At 45.8% G+C, this 13,655-nt stretch overlaps 1 protein-coding gene across 5 annotated transcripts in view; it reads left to right on the top strand.

The window, feature by feature from the left end:
• DAAM1 (dishevelled associated activator of morphogenesis 1) overlaps positions 1-13,655 on the top strand; it is a 149,259-nt gene that overhangs the window by 129,171 nt on the left and 6,433 nt on the right. For all 5 annotated transcript variants that reach the window (XM_083165967.1, XM_083165968.1, XM_083165969.1 and 2 more), the window contains 6 exons: positions 1,350-1,438; positions 2,712-2,880; positions 6,687-6,794; positions 8,600-8,660; positions 9,142-9,273; positions 11,126-11,296. In XM_083165967.1, the coding sequence (XP_083022093.1) occupies positions 1,350-1,438; positions 2,712-2,880; positions 6,687-6,794; positions 8,600-8,660; positions 9,142-9,273; positions 11,126-11,296 (730 nt within the window). The remainder of the gene's footprint in view (positions 1-1,349; positions 1,439-2,711; positions 2,881-6,686; positions 6,795-8,599; positions 8,661-9,141; positions 9,274-11,125; positions 11,297-13,655) is intronic.

Here is a 13,655-nt window from a genome sequence, read left to right as displayed (position 1 = left end):
CCGCTGCCTCCCACCCTCACATGCACCAGTGTAAGATGGTAGGAGGCAGGGCTAGAGGTAGAAATTATGAAAATAATAAAAGAAGATATATAAATATCTTCTTTTTATTATTCACATCATTATGACAGGGGAGGCACTGCCTCCCCTGACTGCACGTCCCTGCCACCTGCCGAAAACCAGGTAGATTGATGAAAGTTTTTTTTTTTCTGTGCTACAGTCAATCTCAATCCGACATAAAAAGATACGGACGTCTGATTTGGCCGCTGCATTGAATAATTTCCGAATTTCTGAATGGATCTGGCATCAATTGAAGATATACCTATGTTTTTAATAGTCCATAAGAAACCCTCCATGGAAAGAAATGCATCAATGAGTCTCCATCTGTTGTATTTTAATTTCGTAGAAAGTGCTGCTGCAGATGTTCCTTAATAGTTCATTTTTCTGTGGTTTATTACTGCGGATTAATGCACGTGGTTTGCTTTAGCAGTTTTGGGCTAATTGTTAGGATATTTATTTATTAACAGTTTCTTATATAGCGCAGCGCTTTACAAAGGAGACAGTGATACAACAAACAGGGTATTTACAGACAGTCAAAATGTAGGAGGGCCCTGCTCGCAAGCTTACAATCTATATATTATGGATAGTTTAGGGCAGTGGTTCCCAACCTGTCCTCAGGACCCCACAAAGTGCATATTTTGCAGGTCTCCACACAGAATCACAAGTGACATACAGATGGAGCCGGCGCTCGCCTGATCCCTTTTACTGGCGAGTGCCGGCGATAGGGTCTGGGACGAGCATGCGTCTCACACGCACGCGCGTCCCAGTCTGGCGACGGTGGCGCATTGGGTCCCTGCCTGTCTCAGCTTCAGGGAGACTGGCAGGGTTAGGGGGGGGTCGGGCGGCAAGGGACCCCGACAGCGGCGGGGACCGGCCGCAGCCTCTCTTGCCACGGGGCGCGCACGCGCCCCTGGCGGTAGCATGCCATGATGTGGCTGGCTACATCTGTAATTAGCTCCACCTGTGGATCTTTTAAAATGTGTCTGAATAATGAGTGCACCTGTAGGGTGACCTGGAAAACGTGCACTGTTTGGGGCAGGGGTGGATTTAGGGGCCAGGCCACCCCCAGGCACAACTCAATAAGTAATGTTGATTTAGTTGGTTATTCTAAAGTGTTAATGTGTGAGCAGGACCTACCTGGATGCATAACTGTGCTCCATAGCCACTGTATCTTTAAATAGTATACTAATCGGATGAATTGGTGATACAACAGCCCTATAATCCAATCTGAAATCATTGTGATTTATTGAACTTGATTCTTTTCCTAATCTTTGAGTTGTTGACTGTTTCAGGATTAATCATTATCAGCAGCGGTTGCAGTCTCTGTACTTCAAAAAGAAGTTTGCGGAAAGAGTCGCTGAAGTCAAACCAAAGGTGGAAGGTAAGTCCGCTGTCCAGTCGTACAGTTATTTCTAGCAATGATGCTTCAGATGAATATGTGCTGTCCTGTTTCTTAGAATCCAGGATAAAAAAAAAAAAAGGTTATCCGGGCTCCAATCGGCAGCCAGTAATAGTGACAGAGTTTTAGTTCATGGGCTCACAAGTGGGTGGCAAAATTTGATTCTATTCGATGGTACTTCAAAATACCAGAATATGATATCCAATCAGTACAATGAGCATTGGCAGGTGTGGCCAAGTAAATGTCGTCTGTGTTCTTTGTACAGGTTACAGCCCATATCCAAGTGTTAAAAAATAAAAACATGATGATCTTTTTGGAAAATAACTGAAATAGTGAAACCTTTTAGTTTTGTGACTTATTGTTTACAAACTTAATAAAATTACCTTCCGGCTATGATGTTGAACCTGATAGCTCGATGATTTCACTAGCGCACATCATCGCAGCAGCGGACGCACTTTACGGCGTCAGGAATTTGCAACAAATGTGCTCGCGGCCCTATTATGTAGTGAGAAATGTTGGTGCGAAATTGGGAGCCGTTGCCAGTGATTAAATATTGTGGGATACGGTCACTAGATCGACAAGACGGAAGGTCAACAAAACTGAAGGTTGACAGGGTCATTCGATTGACATGGGGAAGGTCGACAGGGTCATTAGATTGACATGGTGAAGGTTGACAGTCAAAAGGTTGACATGGGGGTTTTCAATTTTTTTGGGGTTTACCATTCACTAGGGTGCGGTGGGAGAATAAAATAGTGTGCCGGTCGCAATGAGGCACAGTGCCCGAAGCAAGGGGACGTGGTGCTATGTTTTAGTGACCATGTCGACCTTTTGACTGTCGACCTAATGCTTGTGTCGACCTTCAGTCATGTTGACCTAGTTGCGGTCTATCCAATGATCCATACCCAATCCTGCAGCAACGGCACCCTTCACAATTAATAGGATCAACACGTATGTGTATAAGGTGTACATGAAACCTATAAAACCATCTGTGTTTAGACTTGTGTCCCATACCCAAGATATCTTCCAAAATACAGAAATATCTACAATGGTCCCAAGCATTTCAGGTTTGGGAGACTCCGCCTGTAATGATCTCCCAAAAATAGCATTGTCCGAGTAAGGTACAAAAACAGTCAGTGTGCCTGAAACAATTGGGTAGTGTATATATGCATGTACGTATATAAGTGTATATTCATGTCTTTGTACTCTAGGTTGCGGTCTTATCCCAGTGCTGACCTCTTGTCTTTCTATATAACAGCAATCCGCTCGGCCTCCAAGCAGGTTCTGCAGAGTAAAAGCTTGAAGCAGCTGTTGGAAGTGGTCCTGGCTTTCGGAAACTACATGAATAAGGGACAGAGGGGGAACGCTTACGGGTTTAAAATTTCCAGCCTCAATAAGATCGCGGATACCAAATCCAGTATCGACAAGTAAGGGGTTTTTGTTTGTTTTTGTTTCCTACTTTTTTGGGTACAAATGGTCCACAAACACAGGTGACTGATTTGGGCAACTTCTGACAGCACAGCACACAGTAGCGGGGATTTGTCGATGATGACGATGATTGCACAAACCTATTGCCCATACACTCATCAATGTTGTTTGGTTTTGGAACCGCTGACCGCGTGCCTGCAGCCCTATCGCCATACAATTAATGTACACAGATTGCATTCTTGATCATTTACTAGAAATAAGCATCCAGAACATGACATTATTGCTATCTCTTGTCCTAGGACAGTGCTGGAGAACCTTGGCACTCCAGCTGCTGTTGAACTACACATCCCGGCATGTCCTGCAACCGTTTTATCATGGCCAAATCGCAAAACTGTAGCAGGGCATGCTGGGATATGTAGTTCAACATCAGCTGGAGGGCCAAGGCTCTCTATGGCCTAGAACATCAAACACAAGCGTGTAATTGATTATTATACCTTGTGGTTCCGTAATGACGTGGCTGATTCCTTACGGTAAACTAAAATCCGGGTTCTTTTATGTTTCGAGATTTGCAAATGAAGAATTGAGCGGAGAACTCAAGGTCCTTGTGTCTATAGGAATAGGACGTATTGAGACCCAAGCAGCAACAAATCATTAGATGCCTACAGCCTTGACACTCCAGCTGTTGAACTACACATCCCAGCATGCTCTACATCAGATTTAGCGTGGCCAAGTAGCAAAACTGAAGCAGAGCAAGCTGGGATATGTAGTTCAACAACAGGCGGAGTGTCAAGGTTAGTCTTCAAGGCCCTACAGCAGGCATGTCCAAACTATGGCCCTCCAGCTGTTGTGAAACGACAAATCCCATCATGCCTTGCCACAGTTTAGCTATTAGGGAATCCTAAAACTATGGCAATGCATGCTGGGATGTGTAGTTTCACAACAGCTGGAGGGCCACAGGTTGGACATGATAAAAAAGAAAGTTGGTACATATCCTTCCAGGCGCATATGGGTTCAAGTTCTCTCTATTCCTCTCCAATGTAAGATTTTATGTGGAGGAAGAGAATATAAGCACATTCATAGTTAAGTACAGTTTAATATGATATACAATACATCAATACATCAAAAAACATAAAGACACATCAAGATATAAAAACATCCAAATGTACAAAAGCATAAGTTCACTTGGATCTCCAAGTATGGCACACTCTCGTGTAGCACAAAAAAGGAATAATTCAATCACTGCAAGTGGCTATATCCCAAAGTGGGTATACTGCTGAAATTACCAGAGTTGTTGGAACTGACAGGCAGTTCTTAAGCGCATGTGTTATATGTTCCGGGGCAGGTAACACTGGTCAGCCTCCAACAGCTCCTCCGTTCAGTCAGGTCCACACCTGGGGTCCACCCGCTCCACCAACGCGTTTCGACTCAGACCTGAGTCCGGCACTCCAGTGTCACAAATCTGGGTTACCTCCTTAGGGGTGAGTCCATTCTATACGGTCGCAGGATGCGGGGTGAGGCGGCACTCCAGTCATAAAAAATTAACTGCAGGAACGCTGTTCTCTCACACGCTGCAGGAACGCTGTTCTCTCACACGCTGCAGGAACGCTGTTCTCTCACACGCTGCAGGAACGCTGTTCTCTCACACGCTGCAGGAACGCTGTTCTCTCACACGCTGCAGGAACGGCAGGTTGGACATGCCTGCCTTACAGTTTCACTGTTCTGTAGCCTGTTGCACCACCGCCCCATGCAGTATTAAAGAGGTTAATGCTTGCACAATGCAGGAAATGCCTCTGTAATGAAGAGCGTTCCATAGTAAACCAATTATCGGAGGTTTATGTGTTTTTTCTTGCAGTCATCCTCTCACAGGAGGTGTTGTATATAAAATCCAGTGCGCTGTATCCTCTAATTTCCCACAAGAGCTGCGGTTTGTTTCATACTTCCAGCGATGGCTCCTGTGGGGACGGGATGATGTAATGCTGGGAAGAGGGACGGCTGTGATGACATTCAGCTGTTTAACTTCTGAAGCGAATGTAATGATGCACTTGTTGGACACGGTCCCATCTTGTTCTCAGAGCAGTGTTTGCATTTGAAGTAGAGCTGGGATAGATCACGGTTTATTTACATCAGCAGCGGCCTACGTCTGATATATTTCATAGCGGTTACCGTTAATGAATGCACTTTGCCAGGCTGCGGCATATACAGCGCACACGGATTTCAGCCCTGTGCTGTGTATCTGGTGGTAGTCGCAGACTAACATGTCGGTGGGCACAGCCATAATTAGTTTACTAATGCTGTTTTGTGACATCAGGTGGCCCTGATTATTTCCGCTGCTCGTGCTGCCTTTATGGTCACGGGCATAGATTAGTGTGGGCTGAATCCAGTTAGTCAGGGACGTTTTTAAATAGAGATGTGCGGGTTCAGATTTAAACTGTGGATCTTATTGGCCATCGGCTGTCACATGTTTTGGATAGCCAATAAGATCCGGATTTGAGTACTGAGTAAATTTCCGGAAAACCGAACCTGCACATCTCTAGTTTAAAGAGCGAAGGAGGCTCATGTGCATCCTCCTCTCTGCCAGGAGCAGCGCTGTCTCCACACTAGAGATCTCTGACCCTATTGCACATGCGCGAATCTCTGGCAAAATGGCGCGGCTGACATTTTTTTCCACAACTTTCGTATCGCTGCTGCTGCCAGTCCTGGAGTCTGAGCATTAGAGCGCATACGCAGATCAACGGAATAATGGTCACCACGCCATTTTTCTGGCAATTTCGCCAGCGCTTCTGCCAGTGCTGCTCCACTCCGGAGTATTAGAATAATGGGCGTGCCCTTTATAGTTACACCACTGCGGGTAGTGTTCATTTTAGAACCCATCCTGCCCCCTCCCCCCCTCTTCCCTGCCTGGGAAGTCACTCTTTGCTGTGGTGAATCTAGCACAGGTCTGGTGCTGAAGTACAGACCACACTGTGCTAGAAGCACCACAGCAGAGAGCCACACCCCAGGTATGGAAGAGAAACTTCACAGGTGAGTAGGACTTTCTCTGGGGCTGGAGGTCTTACTGATGCGGGGCATACACTGTCATCTAAAATGTATCTGACAGCTTAAACCAGGCATGTCCAAACTGTGGCCCTCCAGCTGTTTTGAAACTACACATCCCAGCATGCCTTGCCATAGTTCTAGCATTCCCTAATAGCAAAACTGTGGCAAGGCATGATGGGACTTGTAGTTTCACAACAGCTGGAGGGCCATAGTTTGGACATGCCTGGGCTAAACCCATCAGATATCATGGCAGTAAGCTTTGATATTAGTTTCTGTGTATAGCCTGGTTATATCTGGGTTTCTTCCGTGAGAAGGAACAGGGTAATTGTCAGGCGGACAGCTGCAGCAATACATACGCCACCAGATGCAGGTGTCCAATGATCGGAACACTCGAGCAGGTTAGAACAATTTTCATGCACAACAGTCCGATCATCGGTGATTGCCCGCGGTCATTCAGGATACCATCATCGCTATTCAACCAATCACCATCAGCATACCGGGCAATCATTGCAGAACGTATTCATAGCCTAAAAGTTAAATATAAGAACCGTATGTACGATTGATTGCGCCGGACTGTATCGGTTGAAGGACAAATTTAAAACCTCTCCATTCATGATGAAGCTGATGATGAAGCTGATGGGGAAGCACAATCAAACGATGGTGTGTATGTGAGTGGGGTGTCCGGTTAATAGGACATCATTGCAGAATTGGATACCTTTGTGATCATTTCTACCATATATATTGAATATTAGAATATTTGTCATTACAGGAATATTACCCTTTTGCACTATCTCATCACCGTGGTAGAAAAGAAGTATCCGAAAATTGTCAATCTGCCAGAGGAGCTGCAGAGTATCCCCGAGGCGGCCAAAGTGAAGTAAGTATTGGCACATCTGTGTGACGGATCTGTGCAGCTGGATTTCATGTGTTCTAGCTCCAGTCACAGTAACTCACACACGTCCTGCAGATTGTCAGCCGCTAAACGAGGATAATGATGAAACAGAAGCCACGGAACAGACTATACCATGCCCCCGTGGTATGTTTCTATCAACCCAGCTGTTCAGATATGGAATCTCGCTGAGAACTAATTACTGAAAGTCACAAGAGGCAGAAGTTAAACTCTAGTGTGTGTGTGTGTGTGTGTGTGTGTGTGTATGTATACAGGAGAAGTGCGGAAATCAGAGCTGGTGAAAGTTATTGGGCAAAAAGGCCCCATATTTATAAATAACAGAGGAGACTGGTTAGAACTAGTTCCTAGACCTTCAGGCTATTGTGCAGAGCGTTCACTAGAACACAGTGCAGTATATACAGGACCCCTGGTTGTCACGTAATCATGTCCCCTGCGGGACATACATGGCCACAGGGGAAAGCCGTTCAAAATAGGGTTTGCACACCAACTGCAATTTCAAACGGACTCACTGGCAGTAGGTGCGGCTCCCCTATTTGAATCATGGACTAGCCCATCCTCAGCCCGACCTCTGGGACCGCCACTGACCGTAATCTTGAATGGCTCACATTGTGGGGAAAAGCACTTGCCTATTAGAACAGATAAGTTCTATTATGATAAAATAATTGTAGTATTTTATTTTGTATATTCCCATCAAGGTTTATAAATAAGCATGAAAGGAAATAAACACCCTCCTATCTTGCCCCCAAAGCATTTGCTAAATGAGGAATGAGTTCACATACGTTGGGGTGTATGTAATGCGGCCGGCGAGGGGGTTAAATGGCGGGATTGCAGAAAACAAGCGATCCTCGCCGTTTAACCCCCGTGCCGGCTGCTCACCCTATTCAACGTTCCGGAGGAATCCGCGTTGTCAAATGACGGCGAGGATTCCCCAAAAAAGTGAGGCTTGTGGCTAATGCAGGGAGCCTGCTGCATTTAGCCGTGAGAGCCTCGCTGTTTTAGCGGCCTACGCTACAAAAACGGAGCGAGGGGGAAACAGCGTATGCAGGGGGGTCAGTTCATTACTGACCCTGCAAGCTGTGACAGCGAGCCGGCAGCATTGAATACACCCCATTGTATTAGAAGACACAATGGGGTTTATTTAACGGGAGTTCTATTAAAGATGGTTTGTTGCTATGGGCAACCATTTCGATTCTATCTATCTCCTAGAAGATGCTAAATAAATAAGTAGATTCTGGCTGGTTGCCAATAGTAACATCCCATCTTCAATAGAACACCCATCTTGGTAAGTAAACCCCAATATTTGTAGAAACTGAAAATCATTCTGTCCATGCTCAGGGTTACCCATATAGTAGTACATGGTACCAGCTGCGTGGCAGTATTAATGCTGTATATGTATACGAAACAGAAAGTCGATTACAATAATAGGCTGCAAATCTGTGCGCCTAGCAAATAAAACACAGGGTTTTGTTAAAATTTTGTTAAATAAAAATGTAAGTATGTAGCCTGTTGTCTAGGGACCCCAATTCTCCGCAAGGCCCCTTCTAGCCTATATGTCCCACACAGCAAAAGATTTAAATGTACTCACCCGCCTAACACAGAGAGCATCGTGTATACACGGGCGGGCCTGTCAGCAGGTGTGACCGGTAAATGGAGGAGGGGCTGCTTCTGTTCTCAGTGGAACCTTGGTCCAATGACTAAGCGCCATCTCCCCATCTCTAAGCGCATACTCTATTTACAACCATGTCATTCTAGTATTCTTTTTTATTTTCTAGTATGACTGAATTGGACAAGGAGATAAGCACCTTAAGGAATGGCTTGAAAGCTGTAGAAAGCGTAAGTATTCCCTTCTACGCCTAATATTGCTCAATGACATGTACATTATTTTAAATAGTGAACTTTGTATCGGATTGCCGCTTTAAGTGGCAGCATGGTAGCACAGTGGTTGTCGGTGTTGCATCACAGCGCAGAGGTCATGAGTTTGTTTCCTTCCACATGCCAAAAACTTGCTTGGAGGTTAATAGAGTAAAATGTACCTGTGTGTTGTTGCGAATTTACACCAGGCATGTTCAACCTTTTCCCTCCAGCTGTTGTGAAACTACACATCCCAGCATGCCTTGCCATGGTTTTAGCACTCCCTAATAGGAAAACTGTGGCAAGGCATGATGGGCAGGTAGTCTGTGGTGCATAAGGAAATATCCCTCCCCCCCCCCCCCCCAATGCCCCTCCCTCAAAAGATGTCTCCCTCTTGTGATATCCTGTTCCTTTAAGGCATGTGGTACATATAATAACTGCTGTGTTTGTGTTCCTTCCCTAGGAGCTGGAGTACCAGAAGACTCAGTCCTCGCTGCCGGGAGATAAGTTTGTGTCCGTTGTCAGTCAGTTCATTACCGTAGCTGGATTCAGCTTCTCTGACGTTGAAGATCTACTGACAGAATCTAAGGAGTTGGTGAGTGCGCAGCTGCGGCCATGCAGTCCGGCGCAAGTCTTCCCAAATGCTCGTCATTTACACCAATCTCGCCCCAGAGCAAATTGCATCCAACGCTCAGGGATCCCAGAGCAGATATTACAGCTGGAATGCGACCACTGGGTTACTGATTGCAACCAGAACATTGATGCTTGTTGTGTTCTCTGAAAAATAATAATTTAACGAGCACTTGGATTCTAGGAATGTTACAAAGCAACATGTGTAAAAAAAAAAACATACCGTATAGAACAATGTTTTACAGATGGGGTGTTAAATGATGTTGCACATGCGTGTTACAGATGTGTCCACATACACCCATCCTCAAATTGCTCCATGCAGTATAGCCCTGTTTAGTGTGCCTCAAACTTTGCGGCTTATCCACACTAAGGGGTATTCAATCTGTGGCAATATTTAACGATCGCATTGAAGGGTGTCAGATCCGTCTGCTTAAAAAGCTCTGTTTTGTCGGAAACGGACAATAAAAATGTTTAGCTTATCAATTTTCACACCTATTTTGACAATTTCGCTTGGCACATAAAGGGTTAATAAATCTCACTAAACGCCCATACACACTTTCAGCTCAAAAACCGCCCAGTGTGTATGGCCCGGCAAGGAACGCTGATGTGTGCTCCTGCATCATCATCGGTGGCCGATGCTCATCTGCTGGTATTACCAGCGAGGTGGGCGGCTTTCTATAGCATCCTGCTATGAAAAGCCACCCACCCCAGGGATAATTGCTTGGACGGGAGAAAATTGCTCGGTGTGGAGGCACTGAGTGATTTTCAGCCCAGGGATTTTCCCCATCATCACTGTCCATACATTTTAAGCAAAAGCGCCCATTGTGTATACACCTTAACAGTGCACTGGTGTCTTCACCTCTGTATTGTTGTAAAATCAATTGTTGTGAATTTTGAACAGACCAAGGGCGAGATTCTCTATTACAGAAATGCGGTAAAAACCCCGTTATCGGGGTTTTTACCGCATTTCTGTATTCTCTAATGTCCCTCCGCAGTGTCACCGCTGCGGAGGGAATCGCCAGCAAAAGCTGGCGGTTCCCTCCAGAAGCCTATGGGCTTCTTACCGCAGCGGTGTGTGAGGGATCTGTCACGGATCCCTCCCAGCATGCCCTGCGGCCGGCGCGTCAGTCTGCGCATGCGCAGACGGACTCCCGGGTCATAGACCCGGAAGTCCAGCAACGGCGCCGCATCGCAAGGGACAGCTCTTACCGCAAGAGCTGTCCCTTGCGTTAATGACCGCATATTTTAGAGAATATGCGGTCATTAGAAATGCGGTGGCCGGCGATACTGGGCTGCGGATTTTAGAGAATCCCGCCCCAAGTCACAGTTGACCACTTTCTGTAGAGAGGTAGAGAAAGTGCCATTATTATGTCCATGACGCACTTACAGGAATCATTCACTTCTATTTAATTAAAGTTTTTGTTTGTTTTTAAAAAAAAAAAAAAAAAGTTACAAGTACATCTCCCGGACTCACATTTGGCTTCAATAAGAGGCCGTGTGTCTAAAAGAGGATCACAGCCACTTCAAAGTGCTCTTGGGGGCGAGTTCCTTGACTCCCGTGGTGCTGATTTTGTTTTATGTTGAAACTTGCCTCCTACATTTTACGGTCACTTGCAAGATACAAGCTTTTTTACTGTTGCAGATGTGCCCGATGTTTTGTTGACCTGAACGCACGTGAACGATGTTAAACAGCTAGTTCTGGAAATATGGCGGCTCTGTGACAGAGCTCTTGCTGGTTACATTGTGCTGAGACCGGGGGGCTGCCAATCTCTGCAATGGGGACTTACAAGAACCTTTTCTGTTTCCCATCCCTCTAGTTCATGAAGTCAGCCAAACATTTTGGGGAAGAAGCCAACAAGATTCAGCCGGATGAGTTCTTTGGGATTTTCGATCAGTTTCTCCAGGCGTTGTCGGAAGCCAAACAGGAAAACGAGAACATAAGGAAGAGGAAGGAAGAGGAGGAGCGGCGAGCTCGTATGGAGGCACAGGTTAGAAACTCTCGCAGATCGCAATGGTCTTTGCTTAAAGGACTAGTAGCCGTAAGAAAACGATTAGTTACTAATAACGTCACAAAACTAGACTTGCAAGTTTGCACACGGTCACAGAATTTGTGGCGTTTAGTAGGGTGCAGTATATTTTGTCAACATTTGATTAGAATGTTGCCAATTGTCCCTGGTGGTCTAGCGGTGGCTTCAGCAGTGTCTTCTGGGTCAGTGGTCAGCTGAGGACTTTAAACTGCTCCTCCCTGATCCACCAACCGGAGCCACCAGTGATGATCGAATCTGTCGGGGAATTAAACATTTAAAAACTAGAACAGCCGGGATCAGAGCATCAGGATTTTGGTTAACAGCCGGAACGGGGAGGGATCATTCGGTCGGCCCAAGAAAGGTTGCGATGCTTTGGACACGGTGACTCGCTTCACACGGCACACTATTCTATTCTCTCTCCATTCCCTAGTGCGGTGATGGCTAACCTTAATGCTCCAGCTATAGAACTACACCTCCCAGCATGTCCTGCATCAGTTTTAGCATGGCCAAATAGTAAAACTGTAGCAGGGCATGCTGGGATGTGTAGTTTAGCGACAGCTAGTGGATGGTAGGGCATGAAATACCGCCTGTTCTGGAACCACAGTGGGGACCTAACAAACGCATCCCACCAGATCGGGGAATCAGATATATGTATATGATACAGCAGAGAGATGAAAATACTAACAAAAAAAGATTTAGTCCACATCCTTGATTTATACATAGAAGGGTCGATTCCAATAGATGTGAGGAGGACAACTCACCCCCATTACAGCCCATTCTCCGACGAGCATTTATATTCATATAAGCCATCATAAGTGTGGCTTATAGTTGCCGTTACGGGCGTGAGTAATTTGCTTCTAATTGAATGAACTCCATAAATTTTAAACCCTCATTGAGGCTGCATTTGGATCCTAAATACTATTTTTGTAAATAAATTTGTATGCATTAAAGTAAGGGTAGGCAACTGGTGGACGGCGGTCCACCTCCGGACCGCAAAGGGCAAAAATGCGGACCGGCGAGATGTGGCCATTACATCTCTCCTGGCCCCATTCGCCTCCTGAATCCTCTTCTGGCTTCAGCGGTCCCAGTAATGCATTGCACAGGTGCGTCGGTGATGTCACTGTACACTCGCGCACTGCAAGGGCTGAGAATCTCTGGCAGGCGGCCGGGAACACAAGCAGCAGAGGCAGGAACAGTGGTGCGGAGGTAGCGGGCAGAACACAGTGGTGGCGGCAGTGGGCAGAATACTGCTGTGGAGAAGGGGGGGGGGCGGTTATCTGTTTGTCCCAGTTTAATGGGATGGAGCTTTTGGCCCTCATGGAAAAAAAAACATAACTTTTTGGGGGGGGGGGGGGGGGGGCAGTCCTGAGGGGCACAGGGAATGAGGTTTTATGTGGCTGTTTGGTTTTTCTTATCAGAAGGTGACCCTTAATTACAATACAGATATTTGATTTTGTGGAAATATTTAGAACTATCAGGACTCCGTTCAAAATTACTTGCCTACCCCTGCATTAAAGCATTTATTCAAGGAATAATGACGGGAAAAAAGTTTACTTGCAAAGATAAAGGATGTGGGACGATTCGGAAGTCAATAGTCTGTCTTCCACCATCCGACCACAATTGCCTGAGTGCTGCAGGATGAGATCAGAAGAGCGAGAATCCGTTTCTTCCGCAGTGAAGTCATCGCTCCGTCCTAAAACAAACTTCTTCAGTCTCAGCTTGTTCAGTGTCGGGCAGATCATGTGTTTTAATTAACGTGACGGAGTAAGCTTGAGATTCCGCAGGACGGACATCAGATGTTCACTAAACAGAACCCCTTTAGACAATGATTGCCTGGAACTTTGAAGTGTCCATTCTCTCATTGATTGCAGCGAACGTAATGGAATGATTTAGCCCTGAGAGCCATAAACCGTGTTCCTCTGTTATAACAGTTTGTATAAAATAAAAGGTTTACTGTCTGTTAAATAATTGTATCCCTTTTCTAGCTTGAGTTCTGGGAGCATCAGCTTGTGCATTGGTTTAAGATTCAGGCTCAGGAAATGTATTGATTTGCAATCAAAATATAATATAATGTGTAGCTGCAATATACCCAATTTTACATGTAATGTTCACACTAGGTTGCAAGAGACTCCCTGGTACCCCTGCTAGGGGTGTGTGGCCAAGGGTTGTACTGCCCTGAGGGTGGAGTCACATGAGTTTGTCATGCAGAAGAAATCCACGAGGGCAGGGGTGGCCAAACCCGGTCCTCAAGATCTAACAGTCCACGGTTTCCAGACCACCTGGTGCACAGGTGCTGTAATTACTGTCACATTTTCCAGAC

Source organism: Crinia signifera, chromosome 12 (assembly GCF_055691185.1).
Source record: "Crinia signifera chromosome 12, ASM5569118v1, whole genome shotgun sequence".
Lineage (NCBI taxonomy): Eukaryota > Metazoa > Chordata > Amphibia > Anura > Myobatrachidae > Crinia > Crinia signifera.
This window is presented reverse-complemented; position numbering and strand designations above follow the sequence as displayed.